This window comes from Carassius gibelio, chromosome B12 (assembly GCF_023724105.1).
Source record: "Carassius gibelio isolate Cgi1373 ecotype wild population from Czech Republic chromosome B12, carGib1.2-hapl.c, whole genome shotgun sequence".
NCBI classification, from domain to species: Eukaryota; Metazoa; Chordata; class Actinopteri; order Cypriniformes; family Cyprinidae; genus Carassius; species Carassius gibelio.
Window position 1 is genome coordinate 16,206,210 of NC_068407.1, and position 25,911 is coordinate 16,232,120.

The 25,911-nt window shown below is 36.2% G+C and overlaps 1 protein-coding gene across 2 annotated transcripts; it reads left to right on the forward strand.

The window, feature by feature from the left end:
• Window positions 1-1,786: 1,786 nt before the first annotated feature.
• On the forward strand, window positions 1,787-24,316 carry LOC127969547 (RUN domain-containing protein 3A). Of its 2 annotated transcripts, XM_052571594.1 has the most exons (12): window positions 1,787-2,002; window positions 2,178-2,300; window positions 13,443-13,558; window positions 13,657-13,784; window positions 14,387-14,472; window positions 14,679-14,768; window positions 14,962-15,042; window positions 16,741-16,903; window positions 17,027-17,184; window positions 20,787-20,906; window positions 21,065-21,159; window positions 23,049-24,316. In XM_052571594.1, exons 1-12 carry the CDS (start codon window positions 1,995-1,997, stop codon window positions 23,189-23,191), a joined length of 1,311 nt encoding a protein of 436 aa, XP_052427554.1. In that variant the 5' UTR covers window positions 1,787-1,994; the 3' UTR covers window positions 23,192-24,316. The 2 variants fall into 2 exon arrangements, with proteins under 2 accessions (XP_052427554.1, XP_052427555.1); XM_052571595.1 differs by lacking the exon at window positions 2,178-2,300 and having other exon boundaries at window positions 1,788-2,002.
• Window positions 24,317-25,911: the final 1,595 nt, after the last annotated feature.

Genomic DNA, 25,911 nt, shown 5'->3' on the forward strand with positions numbered 1-25,911 from the left:
CCTTATACTTTCCTTAGTTGAAAGGTTTGTACATAACTTAAAGATTGATGTGGATTTAAAGGGGTAGATGGGTCATTTAAGTATTTCTTTTTAGTTCCTGTGTCATTCCTTTGTGAGTCTGAAACCTTGAATATGTTAATTTATGAACCTGTAGGCCACTAGAAAATTGCATGATAAAAGCTTCACATTTGAAATGAACTTTAAAAAAGAATGCTGACTATCAGTATTCTCTCTTTATCATTTCAAATATTTTAGTTAATATTCAGTAAGAGTCTCAAAATAAAGTCCTGCATTAAAAACCTGCATCAGTTTTTGTGAGACAGTCCATGTTGTGCCATCTCTTCACATTTCTGCCCAAGCCTTTAGGATATCATGATGCTTCCTTTAATCTGCATTTAGAATATGAGCTCTAATTTCGGAGATATTTTGTTTTATTGCACAGCAAAATGTATTATTAACCAAAATCATAAGATTGTTATGGTTATTATGATAATGATATTTTGTAACCATGTGGTGTTTAATGTAAAAATATTATTTTTTTGATGTGTGGTGAATAAAATCTGTACCGTCTGTAACAAGTTTAAAACTTATTAAATATGTGTCACTGGAATATGTGCTTCATTAATGGCAGTGAACACAGTAAACTTCACCAGGTTTCAGCAGGGCACTAGAAACCAGCACTTACTTTAAAAAGATGTTAGTTTTTCTAAAAATGTTTCATGTAAGGTTTAAAAAATGGATGTGAAAGAATGCATGGGTTTGTGTTTGACTGGCAGATATTTTTACTGCTATCAAACATTTTCCCCTTCTGTGGATCCGCTCTTTCCCTCAGTCTTTCTTCTACTCTAAAACGATATATTTCACATTCTTTCAGCAGCCTGCCCTAGATGCCCTCTCACTGCAGTCAGGAATTTCACAGCAGAGCTTCATGTCTAAACCTAGCTCTGGACATAGACAGTCTCTTCCTGCTTCACATACAAATGCGCAAGACCATTAAACTAAACATTAGCATTGTCTGTTATATTTTTGCCATTATGAATCTGCATTACATATCAAGTGTGCACAGTGTTCACAGTGCAACAAAATAAGAATAGTCTGTTGCATATATGCATGTCTTACCAATTTCGAATGATGCTGACAAAATTAACTCTATAGTGGATATATGGGTAACTGCATCTTAAAGTTTTTCTTATGGAAAACATGTGGGTTATGCATTGCTATGATTAATAGATATAGCTCACCCAAAAATGAAAAATCGCTGGAAATTTACTCACTCTTAGGCTTGCCAAGACAAGATGTAGATGAGTTTGTTTCCTCATTGGAACATATTTTGAGACATTTTTTTATAACATCACTTGTTCACCAATGGATCTTATGCAGTGAATGGGTGCCGTGAGAATTAGATTCTTAACAGCTGATAAAAATCATCACAATAATCTACAAGTAATTGTATAAGTCTTGTGAAGCAAAAAGATGTGTTTGTAATAAAGAAATCTATTATTACGGCGTTTCAACATTTTGAACCATTGTTTCTGGCCAATATACCAGCTATAATCCAAAATAAAGCTTCCCTCAGTAAAAAAAAAAAAAAGACTAGATTATTTTTTTCAATAGACAAAGCAATCTTATGGTTTGACGACTCAAAGAGAAAGATCCTTTAGGTGAGTGTATGTTATGTTACTGTTCTTGTTATACAAAAAAAAAAAGAAAGAAAGAGAGAGAGAGAGAGAGAGAGAGAGAGAGCCGAGATTCCAAACAAGCAGCATCATAGTAGCAGGGTTTCAGAACCTATTGACTGAAGCCCTCGTAGCGGCCGCTTTGCTTCACTGCGTCCCCAGCGGCACTGGAAATGTCTGTGCGTCCTTCATGCGCATCTCACCCACCTGGAATAACATTTCCACGTAACTTATCTTATTAATTTGACCTCATAGTTGTTCCACATGAAGGGCTGGGAGTTGAAAGAAACGTGAACCATCCTGAAGCTGACCCGGTGAATGCTGAGGTCAGTATAGAGGAGGGGTGCAGACGGTCGCCATCCGTGTCTCTTTAACAGCGCTCAAGGAGAAAGCCTCAGTTCGTCTGCACTGTAACAGTGGAGAATGGCGTTTTCAATTCGACTATCTTCACCTGTCGTGCCTCGTCTCTGAATGCGGTTGTGTGTGTATTTGTGGCGTAAGGGAGGGGTCCAGTGGGATGGAGCACAGTTTCATGCAGTCCGCGATGGCTATGGGTGCACAGTCCAAGAAAGGCTTCTCCAGGAGCATCGCCGTGGAGAGAAAAAACCTCATCACGGTTTGTAGGTGAGTGAGAAGCCTTCAGAAGCCACATAACGTTATCGTTACGTATGTTAATGTTTATGGCCTTCAGCGGAGTCATAAACAGGGACGCGTCCGAAAATATCATTTTCCATTTTATTTCATTCAGGAAACGCGGAACGTGTATACTGTATGAAGAACCTTGCTGAAAAAAATGTGACGTTTTCACCATCATCTTACAGAAATCTGTAGATTCGGAGTTCGTCAGGTCCGTGGCTGACATACATCGTAAACAACGGATTGCTAAAGATCATTCGTTTTGTTCACTTCGTTGTGTGTGTGTGTGTAAAAGCTCATTCTTACTTATTAAGGGTGTTTTAACAAATGTGTGTACACAAATTGGTTTTGAAACCGTATATTTGACGCACTGTGATGTGTCTTCGTTCCCCGGATGATGTGGTTGCTGCCTCCCGCGAGGGACGCCGGGAATCTGCTGTGCTCCACAGAGAACAGGACTCACGATGGTCCAAATATAAAATTAATACTTATTATTAAAATACTGACGAAATTTAAATACATGCATGCAATTCAAATTTGTAATTTTATTTCTGTAGTTACATATATTTACACTGTAATACAATAGCAGCAAAGACTTTTCAGTACAATATGTAGCCTTTACAGGTACTCTTTTTTTTGTGATATAAGTGGTAGTTAAGGCACCTAATAAAGTTTGACCAAGGTTTTTCTCTCCAGCTTCTGGCTGTCGTGTCATACTCTGCCTATTGTACTCCAGTGGAGGGCTGTACTGAAAGACTCATTGTTGTGATGGTGAAGTCACTGCTGGTTTGGTATCGGCAGGAATAACGTTGCTCCATGTACGACTATGCCATATTACGTGTTAAATGAAATTATATTATGTGTACAGTAGTTTTGCATGGACACTGTAAATGGTAAAGTATATCTTCTTTCTAAAAAAAATGGCAACAGAATACATTAAATATTATTAATTAGGGGCCAAGCACCGAAGGTGCGTAGGACCCTCTTGTTTTTGTTGGCGTTCTTATTATTATTATTATTATTCTTCCGACTGGGCGTCTATGGCAGCCCATAGAACCGAATGCGGGAAAGTTGTAATGGTTTGACATTCTGATAGAGGACAGTGCCAACATTAAGTACACCAATTTTGGTGTGTCTAAGTCAATCCCTCTAGCGCCACCAACTGTCCAAAATTTCACTTTAATTTTGTTAATAACTTTTTAACCCTAAGGCCAATCAACGAAATTCTTTTTTCCTCTGATTTCTGAGCTCATGCCGATTCGATTGCACCCTACGAAGTCATTTCCGTCATAGAAATATGACCGCCATTTTGAATTTCTTTAAAAACCTACTTTTTCGAACTCGTCCTAGACGGTTTGTCCGATTCACACGAAAATTAAACCATATCATCCTCAGGCAGTGCTGACCAAAAGTTATGCAAATCAAATTGATTCGTCAAACCGTTTTCGATAAACGCTCTAACAAATTTTATGTAGTGCTTACAAAAACAGTCGTAAGGCTGTATCTCGGCAACGACTTATCCTATTCAGACCAAACTTGGTACATGTCATAACAAGCATGACCTGAGGCAACATGCTGTGATTGGGCGCAGCGCCACCTACTGATCCGGAGATATGAAAAACTGCTATTTTTGCTTATAACTTCTGAACAGTTTGTCCAAAAATCATAACATTGGTCTTGTTAGATTCAGGGCAACATGCCGAGTCGACTGATATCCAATTTGACCATTTCGGCCATTTTGACTGTCGGCCATTTTGAATTTTGTGCTAAAATGCTGTATTTTCTGAACACATCAACGGATTGTTACGAAACATGGTATGGGTCATCAGCACAATGTCCTGAAGGAGTATGAGAAGTTTCGAAACAGCGCCACCTAGTGGTGATCTTCTATTTTTAAATGCTTATAACTTTGGGTGTGGTCGACGTATTTTCACCAGACTCATCAAATTGGACTCCTGAAACCTTACAGAGTCCTACAATACCAAACATGCTAGGTTTTGCCTTACAGTTTGTGTAGCGTTGTGATTTAGCGCTTAAAAAACATTTGGCTATATCTTCGAAACCGCTTGTCTGATCGAGACGAAACCACCGTCAGAAGTTCGGAAACATAGGTCGATAGCTATACGCCAATGCCCAAATGCAAAAATATTGATAGTAAGGGGTAGTAATATTCAATCAAAGTCAAGAGTCAGTCAATTTTTACGTGTTTTTTCATGTAAATGTCTATAACTCTGAAGTGAATTGAGATATTTTCACCAAAATTGACACGCATATGTATGGGCTCACTCTGATGACACATAAAAGAAATGGTGGGACTGAGCCTCTTGGTGGCGCTATAATAGAACAAAACATGAAATTCCCATTGACTTCAATACAGTTTTGTGAAATAAAAGGCTATACTAAACAAATGCATTGGTGTTATATTCCACAACTCAGAATGTGCCAACAACATCATCCCCTGAAGGTACTCAAAATATTTTGAAACAGAGCCACCTAGTGGTCAAAAGTTATAACTCAATTTACATAAAGGCTAATAACTTTTGAAAAGATCTGGCTATTGACATGACGCTGATCTTAATAGATTCCTTGGGTCAAGCCGAGAACATAGATATCAAGTTTTCCTTATTTGGCTGAACTTCCTGTCCGCCATTTTGATTAATGTTGAAAACCTACTTTTTCGAACTCCTCCTAGACCGTTAATCAGATTTTCACCAAATTGGACGTGGATCATCTTCAGACCATGCTGGCAAAATGTTATGGATTTCATGTCGATATACGAAACGGTTCTCATTTAGCGCATCAACGAATTTGCTGGAATGATGCCAACATTCATTTGAGGCTGTATCTCTGCAAAGCTTTGACATATTTGCACCAAACTTTGTATGTGTCATCGTCACCTCACACTGACCATTCCAAACTAATTTGGTAACAGCGCCACCTATTGGTTACATGTGATAAGCCAATAAATCCTATTACTAGTTGTTGTGTTCATTGTTTTTAAGCCATTTTGCCTAAAATAATCTTAAAACTGTCTTAATTACTCATTCCTGCCATTCGTCTGAAGCTTGCTTCTGTAGTGCTTGGCCCCGTTATTGCTGCTTGCAGCTATATTTCAATATGATTCTGTTTGGACGTCACCTGTACAGTGTATTTCAGACACTGGATTATGTTCAAGCATTCCCATGACCATAAGCAGAAGATTAGAATTTAGCACTGCGTATTTAAACAAAGAAATAAGAAAATATATATGTTTATAATTTGTTAATTGGAATTAAAGGGGTCATGAACTGAGAAACCAAAATTGTCTTTTGACATGTAAGAGGTCATCAAAACACCTGACCACTGTATATGAGCAAATGATATGCAAACTACAGCTCTCAGCTGGATAAATCAGCCCAGTGTCATGCTAGTAAGGTTTTGATAGATGACAATTGTAAACAAGGTAAAGACGATTACAGTGACATACAAGAGTCATACAGTACGTAGGCGTGTTTATCTGTTATTTTTGATGCGCAACCAAACCGTGCAATGCTATTTGCTATCTCGGGGCACTGATCGCTAAAACATCATGTTTCTGCTTGAACACAGTTCGTTATACTAATGTAGTTGTAAAAGTAATGTACAGCGAGTGTTTTATAACGGATGCTCACCAAACAGGCATGTTTTGGTTCCAGTGGTGTTTATGTAGCTACGTATGGGCATCAGACGCTCCAGTCCAAACACAGACACAATAGTTTGTTCTGAAAACTTTTTCATTACTATTCACTAATAACGTTGAGTCGCCTTCAGATTGCTGATTCTCCACACATGCAGAATGGTCCGTGTACGTTTTGATAGTTTGTTTTCCAATTTGAAATGAAATAAGCAGAAACGAGAAAACGGCCCATTTATTCGTTTTTCGTTTTTTTGAAAAAAACGAAAAACAAGATTTCGGCTTGAGTTTTTGTTTTTTAGTTCAGAGGCATAAAACGAATAAATGACTTCAAAATCCGTTTTCCACATGTGGGCGGTCCTAAGACGCCCCCTTCCGCCGATTGGTCAAGCAAATCTGAGCATGTGACGTCATCAGTTGTCGCTCAGGTCTGTTCAACAAAATAATAGTCCTCTAACGTTACTATGGCTACCGATTCTTAAACGGGCAGGGCAGGTCCTGTTGGGCTTTCTTCTGTGCAACTTTACGCGTTTCACAGAAATCTTTACATCAGAAATATTAAATATTAGTCTGCCCCCAGCCCGTTTTAATTAGCGGTGCGGAGTTAAATCTGTGTGGTGAAGCTGCGCTAGACAGCGCCGAGCGGGAGAGGATCAATGACCAGTGTTCGGTCAGCAGTCAGAACTTGGGTACCGATGATGGGGAAATACATTTTTACTGAAAATGACCACGCGAGTATGATTGACAGGACGATAGCGGAGACAATTAAAAGCGCAATATAACGTCTGTTAACAAAAAAAAAAAAAAAAAAAAAAAAAAAAAAAAAAAAAATATATATATATATATATATATATATATATATATATATATATATATATATATATATATATATATATATATATAATATATTATATAAAATATAATTAATATATTATATAAAATATAAAAAATATATTATATAAAATATAAAAAATATATTAATATAAGCGAATTTGTCTTTGTTTTTAATAAAATAATTGTGAACCACAAACCGAGCCTTCGTTTTAAAGGGCGATTTCCAAATATATTTTATTAATTTGTTATAATATGGGTATTTTATGTCACCCGTCTTATTAGTTTGATTATAGTAGGCTATACGCGATTTTTTTTTTAAATTATTGTACTATTTTACTGTTGTTGTTTTTAATTAACAATATATCATAACAACTTAAAAAGATAAAAATCTACAGAAGAGATTAACAAATAACATTGGTGTTGTCATAAGTTAACTAATCAATGGGAAATTTTCCTCACCGGCACAACCCTATTCTTAATGTTGGCTACATGTTACAGATTTAATGTTGAGCACATAATGTTAAAGGCTTCTTAAATACCATCACATTCAGTTGAAGAGTCAAGAAGGATGTGTTAATTTATTCAATCTTTCATTAGTTGGTGACCCGGTGTGATTATAATAGCATAAATAAAAAAAACACGTAATAGGCTATGTATGCCAATAGACAAAACACATCTGCTTTTCCTCTAGATCACTTTACAGTGTGATGGAAATAAACTTTTCTTAAAGCGTGATGAGGTTTGGTAAATTTAAATCAACAACGTAAGAGGCTTCAGGCTGTCTGATGAACTCTGTATGGACAAACACCCAGCTTTGCAGTATAGGTGGCACAGAAACAGCATCTGACCTGGCATTTAGATGTACTTTACACACTGTCTATTGCAGCTCAAAGGAGGCACTGTGAATTTGCATTACAATTTCATTCTAAGAGGCTATTAAATGTGAAGTGACAACATGAAACACTACTTTTAATATATATATATATATATATATATATATATATATATATATATATATATATATATATATATATATATATATATATATATATATATATAAAACACCAGCAGTTGGTGGCAAGTAACCCTGATAATGTTTAAATACCAATTTACTCATTTAGGCTCACAATAAGCAGATTACATAATTATACCATGAAAAAAAAAAAATATATATATATGTGTGTGTGTGTGTGTGTGTGTGTGTAAAAGCAAGAAGTCCAGTCCTGGCTGTATAATCAAACAATAAAACGAGAAACAATGAATGCAATCAAGAACATTTTTTATTCCACAGGAACTTGATCCAGTTCACTTGTTAAAGGATACTCCACTTTAAAATAAATTCTGTCATCATATACTCACTCTCATGTTTTTTCAATCCTTTATGAATTTCTTTCTTAAGCATGAATTCGAACAAGATCAATTAGTATTTTCAAAGCATTTTGGAACTCTTCTTGTTGGAAATTGACAACACGTTCATTTACATTTACATTTATTCATTTAGCTGACGCTTTTATTCAAAGCGACTTATAATTGCTATATATGTCAGAGGTCGCACGCCTCTGGAGCAACTAGGGGTTAAGTGTCTTGCTCAGGGACACATTGGTGCCTCACAGTGGATTCAAACCCGGGTCTCTCACACCAAAGGCATGTGTCTTATCTACTGCGCCAACACCACCACCTCATCGTTCAAAAAGAGACGCAATGTCAGGACACTGCATAGAGAACTGCCTCTCCACAGCAACCTGGTCCTCTGTTGACTGACATGGATTCTGCCCAAAAGTTGAAACTGGTGTCAATGAAGATCTTGCTTCACGGTCATACCAGCCTGCAGCCTCCACTGCATTTGGGAAAAGATCCACAGACACTCTCTTTTGGCATCCTCCATGAGCCAAAACATTAGGAACCCCCTTTTCTAATAATAATAAGAATAATAATAATTAGACAAAAGAATATGTATCTTATCAACATAATTTCAGTAATTTGATAAGGAAAGGGACTTTTAACAGATGATAGAAGGTAATTTACAAAATCGGAGGCATTCTTGACTCTGACACAGTCACGGCCTGTGGCATTTACATTGGCAGTCGATTGATTCAATTACATATGCCTGTACTCTGTAAGATTTACTGCGATAATTAACAGGGCCTATGATAAAATATAATTTTCCAAAAGTGTTCAATTTTCCTGAATGCGCTGTAGAATAATTTACATCCAAAGATTTTCAACATTACAATTTTTAGAGGAAACGTTCTTGAACTAAAAATAGCAAAAGGGAGACAGACACATTAACTGTCATAAATGGTTAATGAAAAGGGTCAACTCCAGATACTGTACATCTAATTGGGTGTCAACTCTGTCAATTTTTTCTGTCATAAAATTTTGTGGTTACCATTGTGCTGAAGAGTATTGCTGTCAATTGCGATTTTCACTTTGATTGAACTCATGAGCAGGTGCACGTGCCGAATGTGTCCATCCTGAGCAAGCATTAATGGAAATTGTATGTTAAGTCAATGTAACTCAATTAGGTTATAACGGCTTTCCCGTTTTATGTTTCAACGAACTGATTGAAGTAGGTCACAACGACGACATTAGAATTTCTACGTAGAATCAGGTAGAAATACCTCCTTAAAGCAACCAGATTTAAGATCCACTGCTCTAGAGGTGCAAGATTGTAATAAACTAACTTCCTTAACTGTATGTAGCTGTTGTGCTAGTCTAATTGTTTTCCTTTTTTTCCTTTTAAATAAAAAGAATCACACAATTGAATGAATATGGCCTGAAGTAAATAACAGAGTGAATTATCCAGTGAAAGGGGCACTGATGCAATTAGTGAACCAGGAGGAACTGGACATGGAAGATGACCTGAAACGTTATTGTGCGTCTGCACTATCTTGTCAGGTTACTACAGTTGGTCTTGACCGTGTGGTGCAGTCCTGGTATGCTCACCGGATTCCAGGTAAAACAAAGTTTAAGTGTGAATTATGTAATAGGCATGTGCAAGTATCAACATTTCATATCACAGTAATTACTTATAAGGTTCAAGTTTTTTAATAGTATTGCAATAAAGAACAGGTTTTAAAAAAATTTGCTTTGTTAATGACAAGTTTCAATTTTTGTGATGTATATTAAAATATCATGCAATATGGCAAAAAAAAAGTATAAGTTTCAGATTTAAGAAACAAAATTAACCTAAATAAGCTAAATACTAATTTAAATAACCCTAATGCAAACATTAAATGAAAACAACACTTTTAAAAAATATAAAATTGTGGTTGCTTGCCCATTTATGATCAATCAGATCAGCCACAAGCTAATAAATTTCAGCAAAGAATTTATTATCAAAGCAAGGGAATATTCTAAAATGCTTACAGTTTTTTTTTTCAACTGCTTACACACAAATTATTACTTGTCACACAATTTCTAAAACCAATTTCTAAAGACACTCAGACAACAGAACCACACACTAAATCTGCAAAACCATACACAAATGTTTGGCCTTTTACTCAGTTTTCAATTTCGTTAAACACTTTTTGCAAAACACAACACACAATTTTCTATACAACACACCAGAATCTGACAGGAAGTTTCTTGATTTCCTTTTATACACACAACCAATCAAAATGCCACACTAATTCATCCGTGCCTCACACTAACTCCTCACATGTGCAAACACTTGTTGCTTTACTTAACAACAACCAAACATAACTTTAGTAGTGGCCTATAAATAGGCCAAAGGTCAAGTAATAGGTTTTGGATAATGGATGCAAACACTGCAGACAGAGTAAGAGGAGTTGGAGGGAGAGCCAGAGGACGAGTTCGACTAAGAGGAGGAAGGGGAGGAAGAGGATGAGTCAGAAATGGAAACAAGGCTACAGTAGTCGATCATGTGATAAACCATGGTTTAACAATGAGAGAGGCTGGACTGAGAGTAGAAAGAAATTCATAAAGGATTGAAAAAACATGAGAGTGAGTATATGATGACAGAATTTATTTTAAAGTGGAGTATCCTTTAACAAGTGAACTGGATCAAGTTCCTGTGGAATAAAAAATGTTCTTGATGGCATGCATTGTTTCTCGTTTTATTGTTTGATTATACAGCCAGGACTGGACTTCCTGCTTTTACACACACACACACACACACATATATATATATATATATATTTTTTTTTTTTTTTTTTCATGGTATAATTATGTAATCCGCTTATTGTGAGCCTAAATGAGTAAATTGGTATTTAATCATTATCAGGGTGACTTGCCACCAACTGCTGGTGTTTATATATATATATATATATATATATATATATATATATATTAAAAGTAGTGTTTCATGTTGTCACTTCACATTTAATAGCCTCTTAGAATGAAATTGTAATGCAAATTCACAGTGCCTCCTTTGAGCTGCAATAGACAGTGTGTAAAGTACATCTAAATGCCAGGTCAGATGCTGTTTCTGTGCCACCTATACTGCAAAGCTGGGTGTTTGTCCATACAGAGTTCATCAGACAGCCTGAAGCCTCTTACGTTGTTGATTTAAATTTACCAAACCTCATCACGCTTTAAGAAAAGTTTATTTCCATCACACTGTAAAGTGATCTAGAGGAAAAGCAGATGTGTTTTGTCTATTGGCATACATAGCCTATTACGTGTTTTTTTTATTTATGCTATTATAATCACACCGGGTCACCAACTAATGAAAGATTGAATAAATTAACACATCCTTCTTGACTCTTCAACTGAATGTGATGGTATTTAAGAAGCCTTTAACATTATGTGCTCAACATTAAATCTGTAACATGTAGCCAACATTAAGAATAGGGTTGTGCCGGTGAGGAAAATTTCCCATTGATTAGTTAACTTATGACAACACCAATGTTATTTGTTAATCTCTTCTGTAGATTTTTATCTTTTTAAGTTGTTATGATATATTGTTAATTAAAAACAACAACAGTAAAATAGTACAATAATTTAAAAAAAAATCGCGTATAGCCTATAATCAAACTAATAAGACGGGTGACATAAAATACCCATATTATAACAAATTAATAAAATATATTTGGAAATCGCCCTTTAAAACGAAGGCTCGGTTTGTGGTTCACAATTATTTTATTAAAAACAAAGACAAATTCGCTTATATTAATATATTTTTTATATTTTATATAATATATTAATTATATTTTATATAATATATTATATATTATATATATATATATATATATATATATATATATATATATATATATTTTTTTTTTTTTTTTTTTTGTTAACAGACGTTATATTGCGCTTTTAATTGTCTCCGCTATCGTCCTGTCAATCATACTCGCGTGGTCATTTTCAGTAAAAATGTATTTCCCCATCATCGGTACCCAAGTTCTGACTGCTGACCGAACACTGGTCATTGATCCTCTCCCGCTCGGCGCTGTCTAGCGCAGCTTCACCACACAGATTTAACTCCGCACCGCTAATTAAAACGGGCTGGGGGCAGACTAATATTTAATATTTCTGATGTAAAGATTTCTGTGAAACGCGTAAAGTTGCACAGAAGAAAGCCCAACAGGACCTGCCCTGCACAGTTTAAGAATCGGTAGCCATAGTAACGTTAGAGGACTATTATTTTGTTGAACAGACCTGAGCGACAACTGATGACGTCACATGCTCAGATTTGCTTGACCAATTGGCGGAAGGGGGCGTCTTAGGACCGCCCACATGTGGAAAACGGATTTTGAAGTCATTTATTCGTTTTATGCCTCTGAACTAAAAAACGAAAACTCAAGCCGAAATCTCGTTTTTCGTTTTTTTCAAAAAAACGAAAAACGAATAAATGGGCCGTTTTCTCGTTTCTGCTTATTTCATTTCAAATTGGAAAACAAACTATCAAAACGTACACGGACCCAGAATGTTTCCATTTTTCATTTGTATTTTGGTGTGTTTAGTGATTCTGAATAGGGCCATATAGTAGTTTATATGCAGTCCTTTGGCTCCTCCCTGTGGTCTTTTTTGGTATGGCAGGTAGACTTGTGCTTATTTGTTAGTTACTTTATACTTGAGCTTTAGGTACTTTTAAGTACTTTTAAGTTAATGAATGCCTGCAGTGACATTTTTTCAAAGTATGCTAAAAAGAAAACTTGAATATTTAAATCTATCTTGTATTTAATTTTCTTGAATACTTAAATGGAATTGAAAAGTAGTAACACGAGAATGCAATGGTTTTTGTGGTTGTTTTGTGGTTGTGTTGTTGTTAATGTACTAAATTGTAACTTCATCATAAAAATATGTCATTACAAAGTTCTAGTTAATTGGGTCAAAAACACACTTAAGTTCAACTAATATAATTTTTTACAAAACCCAATTGTAAATAAAATGCAGTTAAGTGTCTGAAAATATTTAAAAAAAAAGTCATACTTTTTAGAAGTATGCTAAAGTGTACTTCTTTTCACTTGAGTTTTCAGTCATGGTCCACAATACATACAATATACTGTACAGTAGAACTTATTGAAATATTGGATACAGAGGAAATCAACTGGAAAAACAAGTAGAGAAAAAAAATAATATGGAATCAGTGGTGTTCTCTAGGTATTGAAGCAAAATGGAAAGCAGGTATTTTTTCCATACTGAAGTAGATTGTATTGTTTGTGTTTCTATGGCAGGTTTTCAGTGAAGACACTGCTAGAGAAGTACACAGCAGAGCCCATCGATGACTCGTCTGAGGAGTTCATGAACTTTGCTGCTATTCTGGAACACATCCTCAGCCACCGCTTTAAAGGTAAGAAAGCATTGCATTTTAACTGTAGAAGAACACTAGGAACATATTTAAGCCAGTGATATAAATGAAGGCCATCTCCCACATCATGTGTTTTGCAGGCTCCGGCAGCTGGTTTGATGGTCAGCGCAGTTTTTGGGACTTCATCCGAATGGCCTGCAGTAAAGTGCCCAATAACTGCATAAGCAGCATTGAGAACATGGAGAACATCACCTCCTCACGAGCAAAGGTGGGAACACAAATATCTGTACCTAGTTTAAGTAGAATGGGTAAATAATACCATAATCATTCAAGCTTTGATTTAATACACAAACAAAAAATCCATTGTACATTTTTGTGCCACAGTCATGGTAAGATACAAGTATATTGGGATACATTCAGTAAGGTTCGTACTCAAAGAGATAGTTCACAAAAAAATTAAAAATCTGTCTTCATTTACTGTACATTTTGTTAGAAACATTTTGTTTTTTTTGCCCACATACCTGTATTTTAAGTCAGTTTTACAAAAGCTGTTAGGTTACCAACTATCTTCAAAATATCCTTACTATAAATATCTTTAATATATATTTTTTTTTTTACAGAAATGTTATTACATGAATGCGAATAAATAATGACAGAATCAACTTTTGAATGGAATTTATTTATTTATTTATTTTTTTTTTTGATGAAATCTTTTGGTGGATTGTAAAATTGTTGGGTTTTCTTCATAAAATATGATTTTGATATGTTTTATTCTCATTATTTACAAATATTCTTTAATGTTTCTCTGCAGTAAATGCATATAGATGTTTGATATGGTTCGTATGATGAAGCTTGCCTTGCCGTCTCTAGGGCAGAGCATGGCTACGGGTTGCACTGATGGAGAAACGCCTGTCTGAATACATCGCCACAGCTTTGCGAGATAGCCGCACCACCAGGTCAGACTGAAAGAGAAAAAACTCAATATTAATCAAACTACCAATATTATCCTTTTATGCAGTCAAACGCAGTCATCAATGCACATATCCAGTGTAAGCATAACAACTGAGACCGCCATTACACTACTGCACTATCGAATACATAAAATGGTGCGTCTATATAATGTAACTGTGTTCATGTATTGCATGTGTGTGTTTGTCTACAGGCGGTTCTATGATGAAGGTGCCATAATTTTGCGAGAAGAAGCAACTGTTTTGACCGGAATGCTCATTGGACTTGGAGCAATTGACTTCAGGTAAGAGAAGGGTAATAGAAGGGGTAGTAGCACACAAGCTATGATTCAAAACGAACTGAAATGGAACCGTATAATTGATTGATGTGGAATGTTTTTAAATAGGCAGAAACTCTGCACACCATACTCATGTAATGCATATGATACTTTAATGCAGGTTTTGGAACTGAGCTATAATGTTACGCAATGTTGTCAGTTTCTGTTTGAAAGGGGAGGCTCTGGATGGGAAGTCTGAGGCTGTTATTGACTACACTCCTTATCTGAAATTTACACAGAGGTGAGAAACAGTCATTTCTTATAGTATAATACAGGGGATCTTTCAGGGAATGGTGTGGGCTTTGATGTTTAGACATCTCTTTATTCTAGTGCTGCTATTATTCTAGTGATTAATCAAATTTTAAACAGATGTGACCCTGGACCACTAAGTCTTAATTCACTGGGGTATATTTTTATATACTATAGCCAAAACAACATTGTATGGGTCAAAATTATAAATTTTTATTTTATTCACAAAATCATTAAGATATTAAGTAAAGATGTTCCAACAAGATATTTTGTAAATTTTCTACCATAAATAGGTCAAAACTTAATTTTTGATTAGTAATATGCATTGCTAAGAATTAATTTGGACAGCTTTAAAGGTGATTTTCTCAGTATTTAGATTTTTTTTGCACCCTCAGATTCCAGATTTTCAAATATTGTCTGATTCTTATAAAACATACATCAATAGAAGGCATATTTATTCAGCTTTCAGATGATATATAACTCTCAATTAAAAAAACTGATACTTTTTGTGGTCCAGGGTCACATATTATTGTATTCATTTGACATTTCCTTTAACCTGTGTTGTTAGCATGTTACCACATGATTGTGGTTGCCAGATATTATGAGTTAAATCCCTTAATTTATCTTCCCATTCTTCCAATTGATTTTTGAGAGAAGCCTCTTACACAGTTTATATACTCTTACATTTTTTATAATGTAGAGAGTGTAGAGAGTCCGTTATAAACATTATTGTGCTGTCCTACTGTAAACTAACGGAATGCTTGATATTTATATGGTTTCCTGAAAGAAAGAAATATTTTCTGTTGCTGCTAATACTGCATTGTAGTTAACGGTCAACTGATATCAAATCTGATCACACTGGAATATTAATACTAGTCTGGTAATACCAGACTCTGGTACTTCACTTTGCTTCATAGACAGAGTCTGGAATGGCATAATAGAGAAGTGTTTTTTCTCTCGCTAGGGGGCGCTTGTCTGAAGTTTAAAATCATTGGTTACCCGTAAGCCAATCAGATACGTTTAGTTATGACGTATGTTATGCCCCTGTACAGCCGCATCGAACCACAGACATCATGCATCGAACTCAAATCTATGATTGAACTTCCACTGTAAACCTGTTGTAAACACATGATGATGCGAGCGAAATACCGGAGTGAACATGGCTGTAAACGACTTTTGCAGTTTGAAAAAGAGTTGAATGTTCTCCATAACAGAGCGAATTGCATCCCGTGTCTCGTTTCCCATTTACGCGGTCGTTTCGGTTTTCGATTTCTCTAACCTACAATGTAAAACTTGGCGATTAGCATCTACGTCACGGCTCTCAGCCCGCCCTCTGTTCGTTGATTGGCCCGGTTGTTTCCAGACCGGTGGCAAACAGAAAGCTCTGACGCTGTATCAGACTGAGTACAGAAGCAAAATGAAATTGAGCGGAAGTAGGAAGTCTGACGTAGTCAGGCTATATTAATACTATTTTATTACATAAAAAATACACAAAAATGGTTCAAATCTATTAAATACAATATTCACTCAATATTTTGATTTAGTAAATGTTCAGACAGTTTCAGCAAGTTTTTTGATGACTCATGATTCTTTTGTCCTGGTCAGTGCTGGTCAAATTAACCAAAATCAAGAATTACTGCTGCTCTGTTTCCATTTCAATGATATGTTGTGTTGTGTGTGTGTGGTTCAGTTATGATTATCTGAGTGACGATGAGGACGGTCAGAGCGTGGACAGCAGTAACAGTGATGACAGTGTTGAGCATCCGTACATCCCTCTGGTCACAGATGAGGAGAACTGGAGGAACAAATGCCGCAAGATGGAGCAGAGGTTCAAGATCATCAATGCGCAAAAGGTTAAACACACACAAACACACACACACATACAGCACAATACAAGATTTTCGTTACTGGTTATGTAACTCTTTAATGAATATGCCATGTGCTAAAGTTTGTGCATTTGTATTATTTGTGTTCAGGGGTACCTTGAGGAGCTGGTAAGGCTGCGGGAATCTCAGCTGAAGAACGTGGAGATGGAGAATAAGAAACTAACAGCTGGACTAGAAGAACTGCAGCTGCAGAGCCAGAAAGAGAAGAGAGAACTGGAGAACATCATTCTGGAGCTGCAGGAACAACTGTGAGAGAAATGCACCCACACACCACTGATTCTTGAGACATGGGAAGTTTATGGAATTATATTAATGATGTTAATGATGCAATATTCTAATGTTTCATGTTGACGTCAACATGAAATGGATTGGGATTCTTTTTAAAAACGACTTGTTTCAATGATTCAGAGTCTACTCTTTCTTTTGAGGGAAAATAACTTTATACATGGTGCACTGTCAAATTTAAATCTTTGCAGGATGTTTTCATTCACTTAAAGCTGTGTTACACACTGCATGAAATGTCATTTTAAAAAATCCATAATAGGAGCAACTTTAACAAACGCCTTTATAAATCCTCTATAAAGGTAGTGTTACCATGTTATGTCAGGAGCAGAGGCCAAACTTTCATGATGTAATGCCGCTTTGACTGCTGGGTATAAGTCTGCTGCTGAGCTCACCCCAGTGTGGAGTTGGCAGAAGTGTGGATCGAGGGCGCAAACGGCCGCAAAGGGGGCCCTGACGAGAATCCTTCTGAATGATAAAATGATAAACGGGACACTATGGTGTTGTGGACTTAACTGACACGCGCACACGGCAGCCATTGTAAGTCCGTAAGACCACAAGTGCACATGAAGTGAGCCATTTGGGACAGGGCCAATTTTACCTCGGCGCTCCGAGCTTTTAATAATCACTCCGATCTAGCCCCGCTCATGGTTCACTGTTTCCGCTCCACTCCTCATTCACAGATATCAGAAACACTGATCTGCCTTTGCTCCGCGGCTAAAGTATGTTCAGTATGTTTGATATATCACAGTTCTGTTCATAAATGCATATTAAAAGAAAAAAATTACATAACAGGAAGGTTTCAAAGAGGCTTATTGTAACTTTTTTCCTACCACATGCCAAGCTTATAACATGATTGTCAGCATTAAAAGGTATAATTTTGTAGAGTGCAAATGATGAAAATAACTGTACGTTTTCGTCATTTTTTTTTTCTTACGGATCGCTGCATTTCTTACATATATCTGCTCATTCAAAATCAGAAACAGATGAAGTAACAGTAATTCTTGCTAAATATTCAGTTATATTATGGGCCGTTGGCATGAATTGTAATCATGATGGAGCGGTGGTGGAGTGGTGGTGGAGCACTCTTGGAGCGAGTGAAAACCACCGACTTTTAAAAAATCTGTTCCCCCCTTCATTCAAAATCACTCTGCTCCACTCCATGCTCCGCTCACATACTCTGGTCAGGAGTAAATGATGACTGCTATGTTCATTATTACATCCAACAACAAAACACCTCAATTGCTCAGGGCGGGTCTTTGCTAAAACGGCAGTGACCAATAACAGTCGTGGGAGGGGCCTCTGAAAAGTGATGTCAGTTTGCCCAGAATCTGTGATCGGCTTGCTCTGAGAAAGTGCTTATGATTTGTGTGGGGGAAAAAATTATTTTTATCATTATAGGGTGGTTGTGTAAACACATTGCCAAGACACATTTAAGTTCAAACACCATGTAAAAGTGCATTTTGCATCCAGTGTCCCCTTTAAGGACCAGTTCTCACTAGCTGCTTATTAGCATGCATATTACTAGCATATACTGTTTATGAGTACTTATAATACACATATCAATGTGTTATTCTACATGACCATATCCCTACCCCTAACAACAACCTTACTATTAATATGCTGCAAATTAGGAGTTTATGGAGGCAGAAGTCATAGTTAATAGTGAGAATTGGTCCCCAAACTAAAATGTGATTACAAATTTCAAGTTTAGAATGAGCACATTCAGAGTCACAGAAAACTTTGATATTTCCTTACTCTTTAAATATACAGTGGGGATCGAAAGTTTGGGCACCCCTTGCAGAATCTTTGAAAATAAGAGTAATTTTCAAAAAATAAGAGAGATCATACTAAATGCATGTTATTTTTTTATTTAGTACTGTCCTGAGTAAGAAATTGTACATAAAAGATATTAACATTTAGTCCACAAGACAAACAAATTGCTGAAATTATTAAAATAACCCCACTCAAAAGTAATACTCTGTGTGGTCACCTGATGATCCTTGACTGTCTGTTTTGTGATGGTTGTGCATGAGTCCCTTGTTTGTTCTGAACAGTTAAACTGAGCAGCGTTCTTCAGAAAAATCTTTAAGGTCCTGCAGATTCTGCAGTTTTCCAGCATCTTTGCATATTTGAACCCTTTCCAGCAGTGACTGTATAATTTTGAGATACATCTTATCACACTGAGGACATTTGAGGGACTCAAACACAACTATTTAAAAAGATTCAAACATTCACAGGATGCATTAAGAGCTGGGGCTGAAAACTTTTGAACACGATGAAGATGGCCAAATTTGTCTTATTTTGTTGACATATATTTTTTTTCCATTTAGTTCTGCCCTTCGTAAGCAACAGAAGATACTTGTATGTTTCCCGGTACACAAATTAAGTACAATTTACCTTGATCTTCAAATTCTGAAAGTTTTCACCCCCTGCTCTTAATGCATCTTGTTTCCTTCTGGAGCATCAGTGAATGTTTGAATCTTTTTAAATAGTTGTGTTTGAGTCCCTCAAATGTCCTCAGTCTTAAAAGATATATCTCAAAATCATACAGTCACTGCTGGAAAGGGTTCAAATATGCAAAGATGCTGGAAAACTGCAGAATCTGCAGGACCTTAAAGATTTCTCTGAAGAACGCTGCTCAGTTTAACTGTTCAGAACAAACAAGGGACTCATGCACAACCATCACAAAACAGAAAGACAGTCGAGGATCATCAGGTAACAGCACACAGCATTAAGAACCAAGGGTTCCCAAACTTTTGAGTGGGGTTATTTTAATAATTTCAGCAATTTGTTTGTCTTGTGGACTAAATGTTAATATCTTTTATGTACAATATCTTACTCAGGACAGTACTAAATAAAAAATAACATGCATTTAGTATGATCTCTCTTATTTTTTGAAAATTACTCTTATTTTCACAGATTCTGCAAGGGGTGCCCAAACTTTCGATCCCCACTGTAAATTTGAATAGATTCAAAGCGTTTATTGTCATGTACCCAGTAAGGAAAACAAGTTTCCCTGAGCAATGAAATTCTTACTCTGATGCACACAATAAATGCCAAGACAGTGGAAAAATGAATCACACACAAACACAAACTATACACACATAAATACATACAGTGTAAGAAACATAATAATAAAACTATGCTACAGTAGTAGGATGACTGCTAGTAGGACGACTCTGATCATGTTTAACTAAAAACATGGTTTGTTTTAAAGATTTATTTGCAAATATTTTAATTATTTCATTATATGACATATTGTTTCATGGTCTGAGAACAGATGATTTTAGGGGTTGTGAAGGATGATGTAATGCCATACTTGTAATAAAATAAGAATAAATACAGTAGACATGTATGTAGAAATAACTCTTTACAGTAACAGATGCAGGTTGGCACTACATTTTGCATTTAGAACATTCTAGTGATAACCTTGAATTCATTCAAGTGTTGCTATTCGTAATAGTATTGGCTGCTAAAAACTGTGACACATACAGTATCGAAGAATCTGTGACCTACACTTACCCACTAAGAACATACAATGTTTTTGTCTTTAACTGTATCACAGGACAAGTCTGATTCCAGGCGAATCACATCCACTCTCTAAGGATTTGTCAATCCCTCTTGTTAACCAATGGCCATCACTCCAAAACTACAACAACCAGGAGGACAGGAAACTGTACCACAGGTGAAGAGAGGCTCTCTTTTATGTGGCCCAACAGTTTACTCAAAATCCCAGGCATTAGCCCAACAGCTGGCTTTTTGAAGTCTGTATTGCATCTAGAATGTGACACAAATTCAACTGCAAGATAGACTTATGCCTTTGGGTCTGTTGTTGTCTTTCAGGGGTAGTTTCCCCAGCCCGGAGCCACATATAAGTTTAAACACAGATTCTCAGAGGATGGAAAGGAAACGGAATTTAAAAGCCTGGTGCACAGCAGGTACATCTTAAAACCCACCTACAATAAGTTTAATGTGGTACTGTAGCTTTGTTTTGACTTAGCTGTCTAGTCCAAGCTGGTTTTGGTGGCTGATCAATTGAACTTCTGGTTGTTAGATGGTTAAGCAGGTTTTTGAAGCATTTTGAAGTTTTCCCAAAAGTCTTAATGTTGACAGACTTTTGACTATCAGCATGAGGTGTGGTCCTCCTTACATCTTATTTTGGAAGGAATTATTTAGACGGGAGGAAACCGACAGGCCATATTAGACCTACCGTAGGGAAGTATGCTATTGTAGATGCAGTCCTCTTCTCCTCTCTCATGACTCCAGGACGCTGGTGTGAGGGCTGGACTGTAGTTATTCCTTCTCAGCAATAATAAATGACGATACACCAATGATCCAATCAATTCTCAATGGCCCACAGCCATTTCATTCTTACATACATAACATTAGAGAAAAGATAATTGCAGCTTCTGTTTCATTTTGACTCTAGTTCACCGAACAAACAAAGAAAACAAATTGCTTAATTTACTAATATTTGACCATTTACTTATGTGCCGTGAATGTCATTTCAAACCTGTTTGAGTTCCTTTTCTATGTGGAACATAACACAGATGACATTTTGGGAAATATATGTAATTTTTTTGTCCATATGATGGAGGTCAGTGTTAACCAAAATAATCTGGTTACCAACATTCTTCAAAAGATCTTCTTTTATGTTCTGCAAAAAAAAAAAAAAAAGACATGGAGAGTAATTTTTTTTTTTTTTTAAAGGGGTCATACGATGCTTTTTTAAAAATCATTATGTTGTGTACAGAATATGTTAACATGCTTTAATGTTATGTAAAAAACAAAAAAAACAAACGTATTTTTCAAATACTATACAGTATTGCAGGTCGTCTATGCCCCGCCTCTCTGAAAAGTGTCATTTAAAACAAATTCCCTCCTTCCAACAAATGCAGTCTGCTCTGATTGGCCAACTGACCTAGTGCATTCTGATTGGCCGAACACCGCAAGCACTCGTCGGAAATGTAACGCCCCTTTCCATAATCGTAAGCTTCTTCTTTCAAAATAAATGTAAAGACAGTTAATAATGTCCTTAGTTTTACCATCAGTTCAAGCCCAAAAGAGGAACAAAGAGGCATGACAGACACAGTGACGAAGCTCCTATGTGTTTGCAGTACACAAGCCACAGACTGTTAAGACAGCTGACTCCACTGTGTGAACCTGTCTCTCTCTCTCTCTCACACACACACACACAAACACACAACGCGCAAAACTCTACATTTGAACAGTCAATAGGAAATACTTTAATAACAAAACGTTCTTACAGTAGCTGATTCAGAAGCATCAGATTGTCGTAGCAAAGTTAGAATAACCTCTCCTCCTAGGATCACGAAATGGTCATCCATAAAATACATTGCTGTTCTGTTGTAAGTAATCTTAAACATTCCTAAATGTATCTAATTTCGGAAGGACAAATAAAGTGCTTTTGCTTTCTCCTAGATACACACAGCATTTCCCTGACATGACTGCTTCAACACTAACTGCGGTTACTGAAACCCCGTCTTCTTTTCTTTGCGTGAACATTTGAGCGGCATTACGCAAATATTTCCACATAGTGATGTAGACATGTGGGGCGTGTTTGAATGAGCTGTTTTAGGGGGGTAATGAAGAATGTCTCTTTGGATTTGAGACTTTAGTCTTTGCAACTTTACAGATCTTCTTTATGCACCAAGAGCTTGTAACAAAGGAAAAATTTAAGTCGCATCATATGACCCCTTTAAATATCCCTTCGAGTTTGTCATTTTTTCGTTTTGTTTTTTTCCCATCAGGAAAAGCTATTATTGGTGTTTAACAATAATCCCTATTTCTTCCGTTTTCATTTCAGAAAAAGAATGCACTCCCTCTATGTTAGGTCTGTGTGGTTCTCTGTCCTCTTTACCCAGCTGTAAGTCCCTGCCAAGCCTGAGGTCGACAGAGTGCCTGGTAAACATCAGCGCAGAGCCCAGTCCTGCTCTAACCCCCAGCTAGGGACCACCAAATGAGACCAAGCAGAGAGAAACTGCACAGTCAGCTAAGACATCCAAAAGATACCATAGCTCAGCTACAGCCTGTGTATTACCTGTTACACTAATTCTCATGAAAGTATCATTGATAGCTAGACCTCTGTAGTTATGAAAAGAGATATTTTCTCACAGATTTACCTTCAGAACTCTTCAGATGCGGGAATCTTTGAATGTCTTTGCTGGTCAAACCTTTCTCCTGACTTGTTGTTATATGCAGTGAAGGCAAAGTGTGGACTATGCACTGACAGACTTGAGTCCTGAAACCAGTTTTCACTACAGCTTCATGTGTCAAAGCCCAACACAGCTTTCCCACATCGCTTGCCCTTTAAAATCACTTATGGAAACACACATACTGTATTTACAGAACACATATAAACAAAACCAGTCAGACACATACAGCCAGAAATTAACCATGGAAATTTGTGAAAGAAAGTGTATTAGTATTTTGACATAATCATCACTTATTTTTTTCAATTCTCACATTTCAGTCATCTAAACATCCCTCCTCGGCCAAACGTCATGCAAGAACTAAACAGATAAACAAGAAGATGTGTATGTCTTTATGTCTGCTGTATAATTACAGTGGTAATAAAATGAAAGACATTTCTGTAACTGCTGCCTTATTCCTCTTTTCTTGCGTCTTGAAGTAAGTCTGAAGATGGGATTGCTATGTACATGATGGCAGTATAATATTGCTGAATGACAGTGAGTGAAGTAAACATATGGACCAGTGTATATCTGCATACTGTGGTATAGTACTGTATGTTTGACATCTATTTGGCATCTGTTATTGCATTATTAAAATATGTCTGCAATGTGTGGGTCATTTGCAGTATATTAGCAGCAGATTTGAAACCTTGCATTGATTTGAATCATATTAGCAAGCTAGATTCCCTCCCTCCATCGTCAGTGTAATTGAAAGTCTACTTGTTTGAGAATGTGTGTGTTGTGTTAGACAGCTATTCACCTTCAATTAGCGTTAAATAATTTTTTTTTAATTCATTGCTCATTATTTCTTTGTTTAAAAAGCCATTGGAAACTATGCTGTTTGTCACTTAAAATCGCAATAAAACTGCCTTTTTTGTCCTAATGTTTTTCATTGAGTCATGTTTGTTCACTGTTTATTTGTCTCTTCTGTTCCACTGAACAGCCCCTCTTTTCTTGTTTTTAGGACTGTAACTTGACAAACGCTTGATCCAAATCAAGCTGTGTAGTTCACTTCAAACAAACATGAACAAATAGCTTCAGTGTAATTTTTATATTGTCATGTAAAATAAAATTAGATTTCAAAAGACAAGGCAAATCAATTTGTTTAACTGTTCCTCATGCACTATGCCAGCCAGGCCAGTAGATGGCGATGTCACTTTGTGCAGAAACAGCTATTTGGCATAGGCCAATTTGTGTTTTTGTTCTTATTACATAGACGATAATGGGAACAATTTTAAAACGTTGCAATTTTAAACTTGTTTTTGCCCTTGTAATTTAAAACATTTTTTTTTTTGTTTCAGGCCCCCAAAAGAACCATTGTCTACAACTATTTTTTATTTTTATTTTTTATTTTTATTTTTTGCTGAAAATTGTGTTTTGTAAACGCCCTCTTAATGTAAACCATCAAACCATTTTATCAAACCATTTTAAGTCAAAAGTATTCAAAGGAGCCAATGATATGAAATCTCATAACCGCATAACATTCTGTAGTCTCACGTGGACTGAACTCATAATTGTAATATATTTCAAACTTGTGCCTCCTCCAGATGTCACAGTGGAACTCGTTACAAATTGACTTGAATTTAAGGTCACCACGACCCAGGGGTCAAGCAAAGAACAAATGTCAATTATGGGTCAAAGGTCAGCATCATTTGTTCACTTTGGACTGCTGCAGTAAAAGGACCTGAAAGAGGTGTCTAAATGCAAAATTGGGACCAGTAGCTGAAAATTTGCTCGCTAAAAAGATGGGACTATTGATTGATTTGACAGCATGCAGCAAAGTGAAGTGAAAGAATGACTTTTGAACTTCAAACTGACTCAATTCTAAAAGGTTTACAAAAGACAAAGGGCAAAACAAAAACCCTTCCTGTCGGATGTGGATGGGGTCAAAGAAAGGATATTTTCCTCAAGTGAAACTCGGACAAATAATAAAATTAAAAAAAGCATTCTTGGATCTCTTTATATCACTCTGTATCAAAACATTCTTTGAATGGTCATAATGTCTCTCAGTATTTCTATTTCTAGAACACTCTGCAATCCCAAACCATGAAAAAAAAAGCAAATACAGTAGGGCTAGCCTATATGTAAACCATAGATAACAAAAGATCAATAAAAGGGTACTTTTCAAACAAACATATGATAAATATAAGTGTCAGAACACTGACCACAAAACAGCTCTTCTGCTGAAATGACTTAAGATAACAATTAATTTACAAATTCAGAAGGTGTTATCTCACACAAACTCCACCCTACACAAACTATGACTGATGGAAGTTTATCTCCAACAATAAATGCTGAAGACACCCACAGGGACGTGACTGTTACACCCGTGGAAGAAATACCACATCTACTGTACATATAGATATGAAATATGTCAAATAATTTGCTTAACTTACAGTTAAGTAATAATTAACCCCAGGGTGCCCGTTCCGGTACTGATGTCCAGCCATTGCTTAACTGTAGCATCTACTGTATTTG

Bases quoted from the DNA above. Each gene is read 5' to 3' on its own strand.
- LOC127969547 (XM_052571594.1), top strand. The intron at 13,559-13,656 runs GTAAGAAAGCAT...TGTGTTTTGCAG, and splicing joins CCTCAGCCACCGCTTTAAAG to GCTCCGGCAGCTGGTTTGAT. The intron at 21,160-23,048 runs GTACATCTTAAA...TTTTCATTTCAG, and splicing joins AAAAGCCTGGTGCACAGCAG to AAAAAGAATGCACTCCCTCT.